Genomic DNA, 18,821 nt, shown 5'->3' with positions numbered 1-18,821 from the left:
GAAGCCCTGGGCCGCCCAAGCGGAGCGCGCAAACCTAACCACTCGGGCAAGGGGCCAGCCCCACCCCCACTGTTTCTTAACATTGAAAGTCTATGAGTTTCTCACCCTCCTGGGCACTCACGAGGAGGGGAGGCCAACATCTCCTTTGGAGAGTTCTGTGTGTACGTGCTAGGGGATAAGCACAAAAATGACCTTTACCTTCCACAGCTGCTAAATATAAAGCAGCCACATAGATAAAAATAGAACACTTGCCAGCTCATGGGTGCTGTCATCATCCCCCTTGGGCACATCCCCATCCTCCCTCCGAATCAGTGTGGGCAAGAAGTAAACAGAGCAGCACAGGCGCTCACAGCCGGCGGAAGTGGCCCTATCCACCTCTGGCATGTGGACACGGTGCACACTGGACAACAGAAGCCCAGCAGAGCTCTAGGCTCAGTTCTGCCAGTAACTTGCTGGATGACACCGATCAATCATGTCAACTCTCAGCCTCAGTTTCCTCATCTGTTAGGTCAAAGTGCTCACTGAATCTATGCTTCCCAAACTCTGATCTGGAAGCTGGAGGCAAGGCCTTCCCCAGCAGACAAAAGCAAATTTATTCAACTTAAAAGACTATATTGTTTCCACTTCTGAGGTGTGAAATGGCCTTTCTTCCATAGAATGTCACGTCATACAGATAACAGCAGTTATTTTTCAGGAGTGTTATTTAGTAAAGTTAGAAATGAGCAATCCTAGGGTAGTCCCTAGACTGCTGCATGTGACCATGAGATCCAGAAGTCTGGGAACCACCGAGCTCTCGCTCTCCAAAGGGGTCTGTGGACTGGCAGCAGTGACATGCCCTGTAAGTTGCTGAAAAATGCTGACTCTCAGCCCCACCCCTGACCTCCTGAATCTGAGGACTCCCAAGGCTTGATGCACATTAAAGACTGAGAAGCTCTGAGCTCAGGGACTCATGTGCCTTTTCAGTACTGAGAGCTTTCTGATTCAAATCCTCCTTGCCAGACTGATTGTAAGTGATCTTCCCTCAGACACATGTGGATGAAAGTTCAGGAAAGTGTATGCACAACAGTCAAAGCCAGGCCAGATGCACAGGTCCCTCTGATTGTTTGCAGTAGGGGGAGCTGACTTGGAGAGAGAGGGTTATTGTCACACTGTGCCTTGGGACAGTCTAGGCAGGAAAAAAAAGGGAATCTTTTTTAGGATGACTAAACTAGAATTCCAAAAGTGGAGTAAAGTTATCATTCCCTGGGGAGACTCTGCAATAATTAAGCAATCGTTTTTACGGGTACCATCTATGAGGCAAAGCAGGGCGGCCAGGCTGGCTAAATGCCAAAGCAAAGCCAAAAACGCTCGACCTAAAGCCCACTGACGATTAGCAATCCAGGCTGGGCCAGCTGTTGCTTCCATTCTGGACTCTTCCTGCCCCACCTCCTTAGGGAACACATGGTTTGCTCTTTATGGGAAGCTGCTTTTAACTCCAAAAAACTAATGTACTTGAATCCTTTTCTGAAGGATGTGTGATTCAGGCTGCACAATTCTGATTTTTAAGCCCAAGGGCAGGACTTTGACAAAAGAGAAAGGCAAGAACCAAAGGCATTTGGGTAAACAAGAAAAATCCATTTGTTCATGGAAGAAACAAAAAGGAACTACAGGCATTTCTGTGCCCAAAGATGTCTCAGTAGGTGTCATCAGAGGGACACGGTAGAAGCAGCTGACATTACACTTGGCATTTCCCAAAAACCAAGTTGCCTTGGGAATAAATCTCATTTTTAAAGAAACTGCCTTTCTTTCTGGGAACTAACTTGCTTCTGTTTGATTGGATTTTTTTAAAAAGTGAGTCATAAAGAAGTTCATAGAAAATGAAAATTTCACTTTGTCCTGCATTACGGACACTTCCTGGGCAGAGAAAGCCACTGCCAGGTTGGGCATGGGCTCTTAGACAGCTCAGTGTGGGAGCTGGGACCCTTTCTATCTTTTGAAGAACCCAGGTTCATGGGTGAAAATCAATATGGGGCCACACATATGAAAAAATAAAACTACTAAAACAACTATTTAAGATTTGAGTGGGAAGACTTTAAGGGACAAAAAATGTTTCATTCATCTGCTTTTCAAGTTAGAAGCAGGAAATAGAAAACTCCATTTAATATGGAAAACAATTAAAAATAGACTCCAGTCCCATTTTCATCCAAGTTAACAGAGAGGGGGGAGGGGTGGAGAAAAAACTTTGAAGCAGGGGAGCAGGGAGTCAAGAAAAGAAAGATTTGATCTGAGCTTTGGGCTCAGAACAAAATAATTTTTTTTTTAAAGGTATGCTTTTTTGGTGCGGAAGATTGGCCCTGAGGTAACATCTGTTGCCAATGTTCCTCTTTTTTTTTTTTTCCTCCCCAATGCCCCAGTATGTAGTTGTATATCCTAGTTGTAAGTCATTCTAGTTCTTCTATGTGGGATGCCGCCACTGTATGGACTGATAAGTGGTGTGTAGGTCTGTAACCGGGATCCCAGCCAGTGAACCACCGGCCTGCCAAAGTAGAGCGCGTGAACTTAACCACTCTGCCACGGAGCCGGCCTCTGAACAAAATAATTAAACTTCCACTGTTCTTTGCAATCCAGACTAAAAAGACCTTTCTACGCTAGGAAACCACACACACAAAAGCTTTACATTTCACACTACAAAGGAGTTTTGTGAAGAGAAAGTTTATTCCCCTACGGAATTCCCAAAAGGAAAACTTGAGATTTAGAATCGTCTTCTGGAATTTTAAAGCAGAAGGGTCAACACATACAATTATTACCTCAAAGCACTTCTGCTTCACTTACGATGCCCCTTCAGAGAAGGAGAAGAACCAACCAGAAGCAGTCAGAGAAACTAAGGAAAACAAACATGAAAATCCTCAGCAGAGCTGTTGGGGGCCACACAGTGTCAGGGGCAAATAGCCGTGCGGTCCTCAAGTCCCCAGAGGGTGTGCTGAGTGACGGCCCAGCGCAGTAACTGCTGGCAAGAATGAAGGCCGGTGAGTCATTCAGAGAAGGTTCAATAACCTCTGTTTTAGAGTACAAAAACATGTTTTCTATTTTAGAAAACTTTCCATACACTGTGTTTTATCTTTTTAATTTTGGCACTCAAAATTCTGCTTTCTAGAAAATTCATGTCAAAGAACTAAATGATTTAGAACTGTACCTAGATTTTCCCAGCAAAGCTCTGATTAAAATTCTTATGGTGAGGAATTAAGGAGCACACACTTTTTCTTTTCTGTCTTCTTTCTTTTTGGAGCTACCATCTGAAGAAAACTGGGGATACTCCAGGTGTGGAACATGCACCTCGCTAGCTTCCTTCTGCGGACACCTGACATCATCCTAAGACAGGGCTTCTGTCTGCCTGCTGTAATCGACTTTGTGGGTTGTGGGAGTGAGTAAACTGGGGTAGAGGGCCTCAGGGAAGGATGGGATTTGTGAAAATTTCCTTGGAATGGCAGAATTCTTGCCCCAGATGTCAAAGAGTAGCTATGCTGATTCCAGTGGGCCGAGGGAGTGGTGCGCTGCGAAGCTCCCTTACCTCGATTGTGTTGCAAGAGCACAATAGTGGGATTGACAATTGTCGTGGAGGGGTAGGCAGATGTTGGCTTGCTAACTGGTGCAAAGGTTTGGGAATCAGTTCCAACATGGGATGAAGAAACTTCATTTAGTAGAGGACTTGAATCCTGAAAAGAAAACAAATGTTGTAACTAACTATAAATACGTGAAACCTAGAGTTAATGCTTTTTAAAAAGAAGAAATTTAAGGCTTTACAAGGACCTTAATTATAAAAAGAAATGGCATCAATGAGACATATCATTAAATCCAGTTAGAAGTTTAATCTGGAATGCTTATGGTCTTTGTTGGTATTAGTAAGGGGAGAGAGGGAAGGTGAATGATACTGAAAGTCTCAGCAACATCATTCATTATTTTCACCTGGTAATAACTGTGGATCAACCTGGTTACTGAAAAAGCAAATTCAAATCAAAGTAGACTAACATGCAAAATTCATGCAATTCCAAATGCGATCCAAGAATGAGAGCTGGTTTAATTGGGAAAAATCAGGAAAGTTTAGTACACTTGTTTAAAGAAACATGAGACAATGTGAGAACAAGAAGCCATGATGTAAGAACAGGGAAGAGCTAAATATTGATACTCTCGGAAAGCTACTCCTATCATCTGCATCACTGAACAACCTCGCTAGCGCTTGCTTCTGAGATGTGGATATTATCCTGTCCTACTGTGACCTCTTTTCACTCCAATATTGAGGGACAAAGATCTATGAAGTAAAACTTGTGAAAATCCCAACTTCAAAAACCTGAAGACTCTGCCAGAAATACCAAAAAAATTATTACTACCAACATTATAATCTGTATGATGGGAATAATGCCAGCCTTCCTAAAGACGTGAAAATAAGACCTCGAAATGTAGTAAGGATATGTAGATAGTTTCCTCTATTACGGCTATAAATTTTACAAAGCCAGAATATCATTCTTAAAGAGTTTGAAGAATAAGACTTTGATAGTTACTCTCCAGATAAAAGTATGATTCAAAGCAATTAGTATGCTCCATCAGGGATCAACTGCTCTGTAAGCACCTGCAGGACAAGGGCTATGCCTCTCTTCCTCCTTTCCCCTTGCACCTGCACAATGCCCTGCAGACAGCAGGCTCAGTAAATGCCACATAAATGGCAGGAGCCATCTACCACCAAAGGTGTTTCTGAACAACTTTTGTAGCAAGAGAACATATGCCCATCAAAAGAGAGGCAGTGACTGTCAGCACCCAGGACAGCTCCTCACACACAGTAGGGGCTTCCTACAAACACTGGCTTGCTCAGTCTGACCTTTCTGAAAGTGCCCTAATGTCGAAGCTGTTATCTATGAGCAGCAGCTCAGGGTGAATAAAACCTTTTCCCAAGACTTGAGAGGCACAATATGATCTTGTACAGAAGTGCCTCATCTCAATTTTTCATTTGTAAAGTGGAAAACAATTACACTTATCCTAATTTACTTCCAAAGTGATGTAATAAAGATAAACGACACATGAGTGAAAACTCTGCCACAGTGCACCCAAGAAATCAGGCATACAGCTCTTTAAAGTAAAAATGCCTAATGTGATGTTTGGATGGAGCATATAAGCATTAGGCACTTCACAAATTTTACTCTGTGGCACAAGTTTTATTTCTGGAATATCACATAAAAAAGGCTATTGACTAAAATAAGCTGGATCAATTAACATGAATTTTCTTCTTCCCTTTTATTCTCAAATTTCTGCCAACGAAGCAGATATCAACTAGTGGCTTGGCCACCATCCACAAGGGATTCTGCTCTTCTTGATAGTTCTGGTCCAGTGGAGAACCCAAGCAGGTTCCTTGTCACCTCTTACTGTTACCCAAGGCCAAACCAGAAGCTATCAGGTCAAGTGGAGTCTTCCCGGGAAGTCTGTACTACACTGATCAGTCAGGTTTGGGAAATTGAGGACACAGTCCCAACTCATCTGTCCTGGCACACCTGAAACAAACTCAATATGAAAATCCAGATCTACACAAATGATAAAGGATAGGGCATACAACAGAACTAATCACAACGGTACTCTAGCGCACCAAAAATAAGACTCGCGTTACCTGCTGCTCCAGAGAAACATTCTGAGCCAAAGGGAAGAATGCCTGTACCCTCCAAAACAACAGCGGCTTCTAAACTCACCTATAAGTTGAGCTGGGGTGAGGGGAGCGCATCAGGGAACAATCTAGCATTTTCCTCCAACAGGGCTGAGTTGCAAAGCTCAAAGCTAGGCTATCCAAGCCCCTGGGCCACATTTGGCCAGGTCTTTACCTAACTGCATTGTGCTGCATCTAGAGATTTGAGAAGAGGTCCCAGCCCAGAATGTAGCTGTTCTCAGCTTTGGTGTGCCTGATATCTGACTATAAGTTCTCCTACAAGCCAAAAAACTGTTTCCTTCCTGCTTTCTGCATGACTGGCTTCAGTATTGAGCCATTTGAGGCAATCTTATAAGCATACCTCTTTACGCAAAGGGTTGTCAGTGAATGTTTATTTCCATCAGCCAATTGCATGACCCACCGGATCACTATATCTCAAAATGTGGTCCGTGGACCTTCAGCATCACAATCCCCCAGGATGTGTGTTACCAAGTCTGAGTCCTAGGCCCACTCAGTCAGAAACTCTAGGAGTACAACCCGGAGCTGACAATTTAAATGAGCTTCCCTGCCCCTCAGATGATCCCAGGTACACAAAGCTTGAGCACTGATAACACTACTCAGATAAATCCTCTGAGAGCAGGGGCCATGCCTTGCTCGTGGATGTTCCCACAGAATCTAGCAGGATGCCAAGAACACAGAGAAACTCATGAGTAATTGTTAATTAGCCAGTTACTTATTTTTGAGGAACTCTCGCCGCTATTTGCTCAGGTAAGTCCTCAGCAACGTAGCCAATATTTATTGGGCACTCTTTCTGTGTCAAGCACTATAACAGGACCTTTTACATACTCAGTCCCACTGCACCCCACAGCCCTGGGAAAGATCCATGTGTCCCCATTTTGTGACTCACACTGAGCTTCTTTCAGATTCTCTCAATTCCCAGGGCTCCTAGGAGAGAATAGACTGAGTACTCTGACTCAGCTTTTTCTCTAAATGCACTTGGGCTTTCCCAGCTATGATGGGGACTTATCTCTCACAGGACTGGATCCAAGTTGTCAGGTACTTTAACTTCCCATGACCACTGGGGCCACTGTTTTGCCACAAAGGCCCCTGTGAGCCACCACTCAGGGGCCCCAGCAATTTTCTGCCTTTCGAGGAAACAGTCCTAACATTTGTACAAGGCTTTTATATCCCTTTGTGCAATTAAACTTGACTCTTTTTTTTTTTTAACCCAGTCTCTGCCATTGCTGTATTTAAAAGAGAGTCTGTTTACTTGCTAAATCAACAAGAGTGAATCTTTTCCTCCCCTGGAATCCCCCTGCTCCCTACTGAAGAAACTGCTGCTGGCTTTTCCACACAATTCTTTAGCTTTCCTTAGCTCTCAACATTACATTTGCTTGGCCTACAAAGAGTATAACTAACCAAAGGAAAAGCCACAGAGGTTTTCACTGAAGGAAAACAAAGTTCTTTCAGGAAGGTGTGCATTCCAAACAGGACAGAGAGGAAGAGGGACTTAGACTTGTGAACAGCCGTGAGAGTCCACAGACACACACGGGAGGCATGCACTCTAGTGGAAGCAAACACGATCCCAGTCATCTCACAAGCACAGTGGCAGCCAACACTTCCCTCAGAACTTAGTACTTCAGTGAGAAAGGGGTTTTTTACTGCTGGGAGCAGACATTCAGGAAAGCCATGAGGAAGGGATTCCAGCAAGCTTACGGTACTTGAAACAGCTCCCGTGAGGTCAGGCTCCGAGACTCTGTGGAGGCCCTCCGGTACTGGAGGGACCAGCGGAGGTGGTGGTGAGAAGGATGGTGGTGTCTGGCTAACGGGGGGGAAGGAGCCAGGAGTGCTGGCTGGCTGGCTGTGGTGGGGCCGCCTCTGCAGACGAGGGGGAATGAAATCATCTAGAGTCGGCAAGGTCAGAGGTGAGCCGGCAGGGGCGGTCGCCGGGACTGGGGGGCCAAGTGGCCCCAGAGATGCTGGAGGTCTGGTAGTGCCTTCTTGCCCTCTGTCAGTATTAACCAGGTAGAGAGGGACAACTATTACCTCAGGCTGGGCTGGGCTGGAGGAAGTGGCATCCTGTAGGAAATAAGGGGGTCATTACGTAAAGGGGTACGGCAGGGAAGAAGGAATTCCATATTTAAACAGTTGAGAGCGGACATGCAATGATGTACTCTGAGAAATATTTAATCGGTGCCCTTTCCTCAGAGTACATGAGACAGTCGGTGCTAGCCAGTTGGCCTGCTGACACTCTATGACACAGAGGGAACTCCATCCAAGTTTACTTTCCATCCATCTATTTTTGAATCCTTTTAACACTTTAGAGAGAGAAAAAGAGAGAATAACAGAACAGGCAGGCAGGCTGTGCTTAGCCCCAAAACCACTTGCAGAGCCTGAAAGCTTGGGAGTAAATACAATTTCTTTGGCGCTTTGCTATAAAACAAACACTCCGTACCTCACCATATCATTAGTCTACGGATTCCACACTCTGACATACTTACATGTTTACAGAAAAGAGAGAGAGGGAGACACAGAGAAGACTGTGCTGAGATGTTTAGAGAGAAGAATTCGGGATTCTAGCTGCAGCAGTATTAATAAGGAAAGAGAAGGTAGGGCAGCCCAGAAAATAAATGAGCTACTAGCATGAGTTTCAAAAGAGACGGTGTAGAAGACAGACAAACATTCCTATTTCCTTGCCTTGGCTGGATAACACGGCTGGAAAAGGTAAGGTTCTTTTCTCTTCCGGTTTTCGGGATCAGAGGTAACCTGGGGGCCTAGCACAGGTGGTCTCACTGCGTCTGGGAACGAAGGCCGAGTCCCCAGGGAAGGACTCTCACCATCTTTACGGATGTCAAAGAATAGCTTGGGAAGGTCAGGAGGAGGAACAGAGAGTGGCTTTCCCTTGCCGGCTGTGCGGGAGACAATGCTGGGAGCCGGTGCTCGAGTGGCTGCAGCTTCAGAGGGAGTGCCTTTGGCTGGATCACGTGCAACACAAGAGGAGTTTTCCAATGCCACCAGGCGAATGTTATTGGATAAACAAGGTACATATAAGCTGCTGACCTTTTTTTTCCCAACCACCTCATGACGTGGGTTAGAGCTCACATTCTCACTATAAACTGTCCTGCTGGCTACATAGTGATGCTGAGGTTGGGATGAAGCACCAGGGAATGTGGAACCCAGAAGCGAGGGCCCAGGACGCATCACACCCTTGGGAGCTGATCTGGCTGCCAGAGGGGCAGAGACAGGCCGGGGTCGTGAGGGATTCTGCTGGCTGGGGGTGCCGGGTGGGACATAAGGCTTTGGTGAGCTCCGGTAGAGGGAGTCCTTATAGGGACCACAGATGGCGGGGGGCTGCCATGCAAAGCAGTCCTCTTTAGGGAGAAGTGGGTGTAGGGGAGAGAGAATCTTTAGAGTTATTTTCAAGGCACAATATCAAAATGGAAAAAAAGAAAGAGGTGGGAAAATGGAAAGAAGGACGACCATTAGAAATAGCAGTGTAACATGATCTGAAGAAAAAAAACAATTCTTGACATGTTTTTAAGCAAATCCTCAGCTTAGACTCCTCATGGAGTCTACATTTCTCTTCGGTGTAAAGCCAAGGACTGTATCATACTCACCTGGGAAGGTAGGACAGACTCTCCCCTACATCCAAGGAGGCTGAGCTCAGCTCAGGAGAGGCCACGTGCTAAGTCAATTTTGATACCAATCCTTGGTAGACCTGCACCCTTTTTAGACCTCCTGACTGAAGAAGGGTGCCCAAGGACCAAATGCCAGTGGAAACAGCCCTAGAGCCACCAATTTTCTCATATCTGCTTTCCTCAAAGATTTTTCTCTTTAAGTTTTCAGCTTTAAAAGTTCACTGAAACTCTTGAATGTCTTTCATTGTCTTCCCTTAGGAAATGGAGAATTGGAGGAATCATCCTTATGCGTGTTTACAGGAGACAGATGTCTTAATTGAATCACTGAGATTTAGCACTCACTTCTATAAGCATAAATTAAAGCTCACCAAGAAGAGAATGCTAAAGACTTAGAATCCACACGTGCTCTTTTCTCAGAGGAAACAATTTAATGGAACTAATTATTAGAAGGAAGACAGGCATGAGATTAAAAGCATGTAGTCTCCTATTTTTGATGCACACAGAACAAACGTATCAGGCAATGAAGCACTTGATTGGCCTATCGGCTTGGACTGTGTCTGGTTTATCAAATTCCAGCCCCTTCCTCTTTCCCACCCAGCCCACCACAGGGCACAGAGAATCCTAGAGGGGAGTGATCAGCCTCAGGCTCCTGGCTTAAGCCCAAAGCTCTAGTTCCAGGTTCAGAGCCAGAAAGCTGTAATTCACATCTCATTCCCTCTCCCTCAACAGGGCTCCTAGCTCCTCCTTGAGTCTCAGAGGGGCAGAGGGCAGGAGATGGGGTAAATCTCTAGGCTGATCCTCATTTCAGTGAGAGCCGTCTGTCAACCTGTGGCTGAATGGGGAATCAGACCATAAGATGAGGAAAATAAAGTTTATTTTCCTAGTGTTATAGACTGAATGTGTGTCCCCCAAAATTCATATCTTGAACCTCTAACCCCAAGTAATGGTATTTGGACGTGGAGCCCTCAGGAGGTGATTTGGGTTAGATGAGGTCCTGAGGGTGGGGTCTCTATGCTGGGATTAGTGTCCTCATAAGAAGACGTAGAGAGACCAGAGCTCTCACTTTCTACCAGGTGAGGACAGAGTGCAGAGGTGGCCGTCTACATGCCAGAAAGAGAGCTCTCACCAGGAAGTGAATTGGCTGGCACCTTGATCTTGGACTTCCCAGCCTCCAGAACTGTGAGAAATAAATGTCTGTTGTTTAATTACACCTGTAATATGGCTTACTTTGTTAAAGTAGGTAAAGCTAAGACACCTAGACTTCCTTCACTGGCCCCTATCTTCAAAGAAAGCCCAGTACTGGAAGAAAACCAGAACCTTCCTCCAAATTGCACAGGTAAGGTATACTAGAGTTTGGGCAATATCTGGTAAATAAGCTGTGATCAAAAACTAGGAGGGTACAAGGGTAGGGGTCTACTTTGGAGTTGTTTTTTATTTTATTTTGTGTGCTGTTTGGGTAGCAACTTTCCCTTCTGGAAAGGGATGTTAGCAAGGGTGAATAGGTGACAAATAAAAAAGTTTTATGAGTCTGGATTAGAGTATCAACCCAGAAATAGTAAGTAACCTGTCCCTTAACAAACTCAGTTTTCAAGTAACAAATGACCTGGATGAAGGAGAAACTATCTGGGTATCCTAGGCTACCTCGATGTCATGGGCACAGGGTGCCCAGGATGGTACGAGTGGAATGTGGCCTTATGTACCAGCCAGAAACACAGATGAAGAGCCTCTCTTCAGGAGTCAGCAGGACCAAACCTTCCAGATGTACTCACTTGGTTTCAGTGAAGTTAGGCTGGAGGTTGGGGCATGTTTACAGACTAAACGACGCTCTCTAGAAACAAAATGTTTGAACTAGCACGCACTAAACGGGGTAAGTTGATAATGGTTGTCAGGGAGGTAAGTAAAAGACAATTTTGAATTAGACTCTGGCGTACTTTTACTTTGAACTCAAGTGTCCCACATGTGATTCCTTCTTGTCCAAAGATAGAATAGAAATCGGTTTCGATGAGTTTTTAACTTAATTTGGCCATGGCCATATATGGTGCCAGGGCTGCATTACATCAGGCACAAGCCTTCCCAGGGCTTTGACCCTGTAGAGAGGACACTTCCCCAGAGTGTTGACAATGCACTCAGAGCCAAAGGCCTTCCTGTCCTGGGGCTTCTTTTAGCCCTAAAGAAGGAAGGGGACAGGCACAGTCACTTTACGTGGAAGGAACTACTTTCTGCTTTATTGTAAACACTGTAGGAACTACACAGGCAGTTGGCATTCCTCCCCAGCTGGCCACTAATGAAATTCTATTTCTCTTTTTAGAAGGCGGGGCAGTGAAAATATGGGGCTGCTTGAAGAATCTGATATGTTCCTAGTTTATACAGTTCCAGAAACTGGCAGTCCTCACCTCTGCTGGGACCACCATGATGATGCTGTCAGAGAGAGGGAAGCCCTGGTTCTGTTACTGGGGATGAAGAGAGCAGGGCAGAAGGTCCAGGCTGGCAGGAGAAAAGGCAGCCTATGGGAGATCAGGAGAAAGGATTCCTCTCTGGCGCTTGAGTTTCCTGGACCCCAACTCAGTCCTTCTGAGAAAATGCTAGGCCTGCAGGGGTCTGAGAGTTTTCTTCAGCTGACATCAAGCCAGGGCAATCCCCAGCCCAGCCAGCCTTGGCTTTGTCTAAGCCAATGTGTACTGACAGTTCTGGCAACAGCTATATAGACATTTTTGCTCTCAAAAAACAAATCCAAAAGGTAATGCATGACCTAAAAGTTCTTGAAATTTGGATGGCCAATTTTACACTGAATATACAGAACAAAACCTCTATCTCAGCAATTTACCAGGTTCCCTTTAAGATGCCCCAGCAAAAGGAAAATTCTTGGATAGTGACAGATAAGAAAATACACTATTCATAGAAGATATTACAGGATGCTCACCCTTATTATGAGGCTCACCCTTATAAACTCCTTGAGGGCAATGTTTAACACCGTGATCTGAACACAAGAAACGCTCAATAAAGCTATGGTAAATAAATGTGTTTAAAATGAATTTTTATTTACTTTGCATACTCTTAAAACGATCTCTTTAGAGCTGTTTACAAAGCCAGAAGAAATTAGTGAATTATCCTTTGGGCTAAGCCACTGATAGTGGAAGAGGATGTGGTTCTACACTTGCCTTGATGATCAGCACTACTTCCTATCAGCACAGAGCCAAACACATCTGTTCTTGAGATGGCTGGGAAGGAAGTGTGCCACAGACAGTGCACGAGCACACTGGGAAAGGTCTTAGAAATGGGAAAACTATGGGAAGTCATTTTCTGGACAACTGACCTCCCAAGTCCCCACATCTAAGGAGGACTTCAGGAAGCCGGACACACTTGTAGCTCCTGGTTCTGATCAGTGGCCCTGTATGCACACGACTGTACCTAGGGGAGACAAGCTGTGGCAGGGGCGGAAAGCTTAGTGGTGCTGCTCAGCACACAAGGCAGATGATTCAGCAACCACTTCCAACCCTGAGAGGACAAGGGTCTGCAGAGACGAAAGAAGACATCATCTGACTCGGTTTCATTTCAGGAGCCAGCACAATTTTATGTCCTCAGCAGCCAGACGATCATCAAAGAAGGGGGGTGGGAACCAGGAAGGCATGCGGAATCCCTGGGTTCCTCGTGAGCTCCGGGAGCACTTTCACAGAAGGCAGGCACAGGGAAATGGACCACACAAGGAATGCATTTTTGCCACATATTTCGAGCAGCACAGCTTCCTTTAAGAAAAGACTGCTCCATTCCACAGATGTGGCTCCTCTACGTAAAAATACTCTTCCCAGATTGCCTGAATCAAAACAGGGTCTATTCTTTTCAGCAAAATGGCAAAGTAGCAACAGGGAGGGGAAGGAAGAAGGATCAGGAAAACAACCTAGGGGGATCCCGACTCCAACTGTACAACTTGGGGGGACCTTCTTTTGTAGGGTAAAGGAAGGTGGTTTAAGCTCTGCTGTACTGCCATTCCAACTTCTAGCTGCCTGCTCCTGGGCCATGGGATTAGGGTCCAGCCACAGCTACCTGATTGATAAGGATAGAGTTGCTGGAACTCGTACAGCCCAAGTGCAGCAAATTAATGGAATAAACACAACAGCACACTCTTCTCTTGAATGCTACACTCTAAAGAGTTTTTAACCAACAGGCTCAGAACTTTTTCCCACTTATTCAAGGCTAAATGGATTCCCTCTTTCAGAACACTGCCACATGCATTTCAAACCTAGAAAACATCAGTCCTATATTTCCAGTGCCCTGGTACAGACCAACCTCATCCCACACTTCTGCTTCCCTTGACCCAAACTTCTCCCTAACTCTGGTCCTTGTAGAGCTTTTCCACAGTGGGCCAAACGTGCGACTCTGAACCTAGTCCATTATCCAGCTGAGCAAGCTGGACATCACCCATTGAAGCTAAAAGACTCAGAAACAGGCACCACTCACCAGCCCCCATGCCACCCTTGGGCACATGCCTACCTGGGGCTTGTCGGAAGGAAGGTTGGGATGCACACTTCTGTAGCCCTTGGCAGCAAGTGAAGAGGGTTGGGCGTTTCCATTGGCATCAGCGTTAGAAGAAAGCCTCCATTCATCTGAGAGATGGAAAAAAGAAAGAGAAACTCCTCACTCACAGGGAACACTCCTTGGTCCCCCTCTGGTTTAATAAGGGTCCCTGGTGGAAGGAAGGGACAAGAAGAACTCAAGAGAAACCATACCTGCTGAGGAATTCTCTGACTCCAGAACTACGTGTGGTGCAGAAAGGATGAAAACAAGAAGAGGGGCAAGCAGAAATGGTTACATTGGCAGCAAACAAGCATGTACTGCAATAGAAAGACAAAAATCCAGCACCCCATTGCCTGACACAAAATACCCTCAGTCACGATGGCCTAATTACCATAGGAACCCACTCTAAACCATGATGTGCTCACAGGCACTGACCTTTGAAAACACAAGGCTCACATTCACAGTAATGAAGAAACAATTGTTCCTTGACATTCTTATTTTACAGACAAAAAGGCAACAGAACTCTACTGTCCAGTCCCTTCTCACTAACTCTCATTTCTCTTCTTCGAGCCTGATGTGGGCTCAGAACGACCTCTCCTCATTAGCAGCCTGGGCTAATTAACAGACCGGGAGAGGGAGAAGTAGATAAGCACTTTTTCCGTGGCTGTTGGTGCTGGGCTAGGGGGGAGAACGTGATTTAAGCCCAGAGGTATCTGCTGTGATAAGGACTTTTTTTCTCCCTGCCTGCTTTTCTTCTTTCCATTAAACATGCCACATAAACATTTCAAAATCTAATCACCCTTTCTGCATTTTCATCACACGACAAGGCACGCTTGTCCTTCAGCCAGCTATCACCCTGCCCTCCCAGCCATCACCTGACATATCTGAGACCCCGAACCTCCCCTAACTTGACCCACCTGGCACCATGAGGCAACAGAGCACAGTGGTTACAAGCTCAGCTGGGAAGGCAGCTGGATCTCAACTCAAACCCTGGCTCTACCACCGAATGAGCTCTGTGACCCTGAGCAAGTTATAAGCCTCGGTTTTCCAGTCGAAAGTGGGGATAATGATATGCCTGGTTCATAAGTGTTATAAGAATTAAGTGATATAAAGCATGAGAAATGCTTAGCACGGTGCCTGGCAGAGCTCAGGAAATGTTTGCTATTTGTCATCATCTTCTGCATCATCTCTTGTTTCCATTCTCTATCCTTCACCTAGCCCAGGGGTTGGCAAACTTCTTCTACAAAGGGCCAAATAGTAAATATTTTAGGCTCTGCAGGCCACACGGTCTCAGTTGAAACTATTCAAATCTGCTGTTGTAGCACAAAAGCAGATATAGACAAAATGTAAATGAATGAGCATGGCTATGTTCCAAAAAACCTTTATTTATGGACGCTAAAATTTGAATTTCATATAATTTTCAGGTGGCATACAATATTATTCTTTTGATTTCTCTTTCAACCCTTTAAAAATATAAAAACTACTCTTAGCTCATGGGCTGTACCAAAATAGGTATGGGCCAGATCTGGCCCACAACCCTTCGTTGGCCAACCCATGATCTAGCCAATCCCTTAACTTGCTTCTTTTCCCTGGCTGCCTACTCTTGCCTTACCCTATATAGAGCTAAAGAGGGGGATAATATTCCAGCTCTCACAGCCCAAGCCTCCATTTCTATGTAGGTCCCTCAAGGACTAGAGGTGGGTTTTCCAGATGTCAAGTTTCCAGATGTCAGTGTCAAGTTAAACACCTTTCTAAGCGCTAGACATTGTTAGTCACTTTTGCATCATTTTAGTATTTAACTTAGCGTACACACAAGTTTGTGAAGTAGGTAATCAAAACTTCATGGATGAGGAACAGAAAAGCCAACTGACTTGCCCAAAGTCATACAGCCAGGAAATGACACAGCAGTCAGCCAAGCTCTCCAGAATGAAGTACAGTGCTCTGTGTACCACCCACAGCCACCAGCCCCACACCAGCCACAAAGTAGAGCCTACATTCCAGGGAGGTGCTGGAAGCCAAAAGATGCTGGAGCAAAATGCAAGGCAGAGGAAAAGGTTTTGAGAGATTGGCATCCATGTATAGCAGTTTAGCTGCATCAGAATCACAAGGACAGCTTGGTAAAACTCAGACTACTGGGCCCATCCCCAGAGTTTCTGCCTTAGCAGGCGGGAGGTGAGGCCCAAGAATCTGCATTTCTAACATGATCCTAGGAGATGCGAAGGCTGATGGTCCACAGCCCACACTTGGAAAACTACTGATATAAGGTATACTTAAAAACATCCTTATTCTGGAAAACTAACTGTATCCGGTTTTGCTTATTTTTTCCCCCTCTAAGCCAGAGCACGCATAACATGTTTCAGCTGTATAGTCCTTTAGCAGGTTGCCCGTTACCTATGAATTATCCACAATGCAGTGACAGAAACATATTTGTCTTCTCTTCCCAACCACATAGTTGGGAAATTTACAAGACTTGAATTTTACTTCCATTACTGCAACGCACTGGCTTGTGTGACCAAAGGCAAGCTGTTAGTCACTCTAAACTTCATTTTTCTCATCTATAAAATATAATCCTTACCCAATGGACACCTCACAGGGTTGCTGAAGATCCAGAGATCAGGTGTGTTAAGTATCCTAAAAGCAACCATTTTTAACACCGATGGCTGTATCCATCCAGATCCCTAGCCCAGAGATTTCTTTGTACCCAGCAGGCCCTCAAGCACCAGGTGACACATTGTGACAATGATTCTCCCTCCTCCCCTGCATCTATCACTTTTCTTATCCCATCTTCCTCTCTAAGTTATTTCTTTTTTTTTTTTTTTTTTTTTAAAGATTTTATTTTTTCCTTTTTCTCCCCAAAGCCCCCCGGTACATAGTTGTGTATTCTTCGTTGTGGGTTCTTCTAGTTGTGGCATGTGGGACGCTGCCTCAGCGGGGTCTGACGAGCAGTGCCATGTCCGCGCCCAGGATTCGAACTAACGAAACACTGGGCCGCCTGCTACGGAGTGCGCGAACTTAACCACTCGGCCACGGGGCCAGCCCCCTCTCTAAGTTATTTCTAGTCCACCTCTGTCAAGTCATTCTATCAAATTTACTAGATTTACACCTACACTAAATATCAATAGGTTCTGAACAAAGGGCTATCAATAAAGGATACAAACTTTGTACATGGATTTGCAGACACTTTATTTTGCCTCCTCTTTGGTTCACAGTTGGGTTGGTTCTACTCAGGTGACACTGACAAACAAACGTGTCATGGAAAGTTGAGATGTATCTGTCCCTGCAAACCTCTAGGTATCATAAAGGGACTACCATTTTGGCATCAGACTGCCTAATTTGAGTCCTTGATAACTGCACGTCCTGCAGCAAGTGACTTGGCCTCATCTATGAAATGAGATACTGTGTACCTCTTTTGAGTCATAAGGACTAGATGGAAGTATCTGGCATAAAGTGTGTGCTTAGTAAAATCAGAATCCACAGCATAAGGGAAAAAATTTCCCCAGACAGAAATAAGAGTTGTTGACTTCTTCCATTTGATAAATAGCCTCAAGAACATAATATCCTTGGGGATCAACCTACTTTTACTTCTCATTCCAAGTCATTAAAACTGTTCCCCTTATCCTTCCCCAAAAAAGGCAGTTCCCAGGACCTCTCTCAGCATGCCTCTCTTCCTTGTTAAAGGAGAGCTGCATTTCCGACATTCTATTATCCTTCATCTCTTACCTAGTCTTCTGAACCTTGAAGGTTGGGAGCAGCCCAAGGCCATCTGTGCCTGAGTGCAGCAGGTGAAATTTTATATACATAATCATCAATTATTAACTCTTGGTCGAGGAGACTGTCAAATGCTTCTTTCAATAAATGTTACTTCAGAGCTTGTGAGGGGGGAGGAAGGCCTTGGAAAGTTGGATCCTAGACAGGTTTTGCAGCCCTGAAGAGACCGAGCTTTTCCATAGCATAATTTACTTTGCCTTATCTTTTCCTCCATCTGTTCTTTACATACAAATCTTTTCTGGCCTGTGGCCACAGCCTCCTGATATTTTCTTTTATCTCATTCTGTACTAATTTCATTTTGGTCTATTCCAAAGTTGTTTTGCTGATCAGTTCTTCCTGTGATCTTAGGATAACTTTCATTGAGTCAGATTTGATGTATTCTGATAAAGTAAGCAAGAGTTAGAAGAGAGGTGTTAAAAGTGGGTCTAAGTGTTCCAGATCTTATTTGTGTTTTTTATTCATGCTGTGTGGTAAAGAATTTAACCTTACCTAAAAAAGTTGTCTGGCCTCTGCCATCTGGCTTCTGGGAGTTAATCTCTAAAAGCCCTTGGAATGTCACCATGATTGGAGTGTCTTTATGCCACACCAATAATGTGATTTAGGTTAGGGACTTTGAGCCATCAAGAGCTCAACCACCTAATGGACTGGTGAGTGCCATCTGTGCCACATGGGCAGTGGATAATGCTTATGTAATGCAGCCCCAACAAAAACTCTGGACACAACAGCTCAGGTGAAATCCCTGGTTGGCAATACTGAGCATACTGTCACACCTCAATGCTGGGAACTAACACATCCTGGCTCCACAGAAGAGGACAACAGAAGCTCCATGCTTGGTTCTTCTCCAGACTCCACCCTATGTGCTGCTTCTTCCAACTGATTTTAATCGCATCCTCTCCCTGTAATAAACTATAACTGTGATTATAACAGCTTTCCATGAGTTCTGTGAGTCCTTCTAGCAAATTATCGAAACTAAGAGTGGTTTTTGGGATCCCCTGAACTTGCAGTTGGTGTCAGAAGTGAGGGTGTTCTCTTGTGGGGACTTTTCCCCCTCAGTTTCTTGGTTGGCCCTAATTCTCACACATGAGCTCATAAAAAGGACTCAATTAACAGGGGTAGGAAGTGTGTTTAACTGCTTCAAGGTCAATTTTATGATTTTTTTTTTGCTATTGCCATCTCTGGAGAACAAATGTGAGGAAATGAGTTGATTGCAGCTCCAAGAATCTTTATGTCCAAAGCTAACT

General features: G+C 44.9%; 1 protein-coding gene and 1 long non-coding RNA gene across 51 annotated transcripts in view; one reads left to right on the top strand and one right to left on the bottom strand.

The window, feature by feature from the left end:
- Positions 1–18,821, bottom strand: part of SORBS1 (sorbin and SH3 domain containing 1) — a 219,639-nt gene that overhangs the window by 85,076 nt on the left and 115,742 nt on the right. For 16 of the 50 annotated variants that reach the window (XM_070560916.1, XM_070560926.1, XM_070561048.1 and 13 more), the window contains exons 7-11: positions 14,025–14,051; positions 13,789–13,901; positions 8,360–9,067; positions 7,379–7,741; positions 3,548–3,692 (exon numbers count right to left, since the gene is read on the bottom strand). In XM_070560916.1, coding sequence (XP_070417017.1) covers positions 3,548–3,692; positions 7,379–7,741; positions 8,360–9,067; positions 13,789–13,901; positions 14,025–14,051 — 1,356 coding nt within the window. The remainder of the gene's footprint in view (positions 1–3,547; positions 3,693–7,378; positions 7,742–8,359; positions 9,068–13,788; positions 13,902–14,024; positions 14,052–18,821) is intronic. The other 34 variants (XM_070560997.1, XM_070561030.1, XM_070561271.1 and 31 more) reach the window with 4 other exon arrangements.
- On the top strand, positions 9,064–12,317 carry LOC103555425 (uncharacterized). Its single transcript, XR_011523237.1, has 3 exons — positions 9,064–10,636; positions 10,937–11,167; positions 11,609–12,317. It is a non-coding gene; the product is annotated as an uncharacterized lncRNA (long non-coding RNA).

Source organism: Equus przewalskii, chromosome 1, assembly GCF_037783145.1.
Source record: "Equus przewalskii isolate Varuska chromosome 1, EquPr2, whole genome shotgun sequence".
NCBI lineage: Eukaryota > Metazoa > Chordata > Mammalia > Perissodactyla > Equidae > Equus > Equus przewalskii.
Note: the sequence above shows the minus strand (reverse complement) of the source record. Positions and strands in the feature narration are given on the sequence as shown.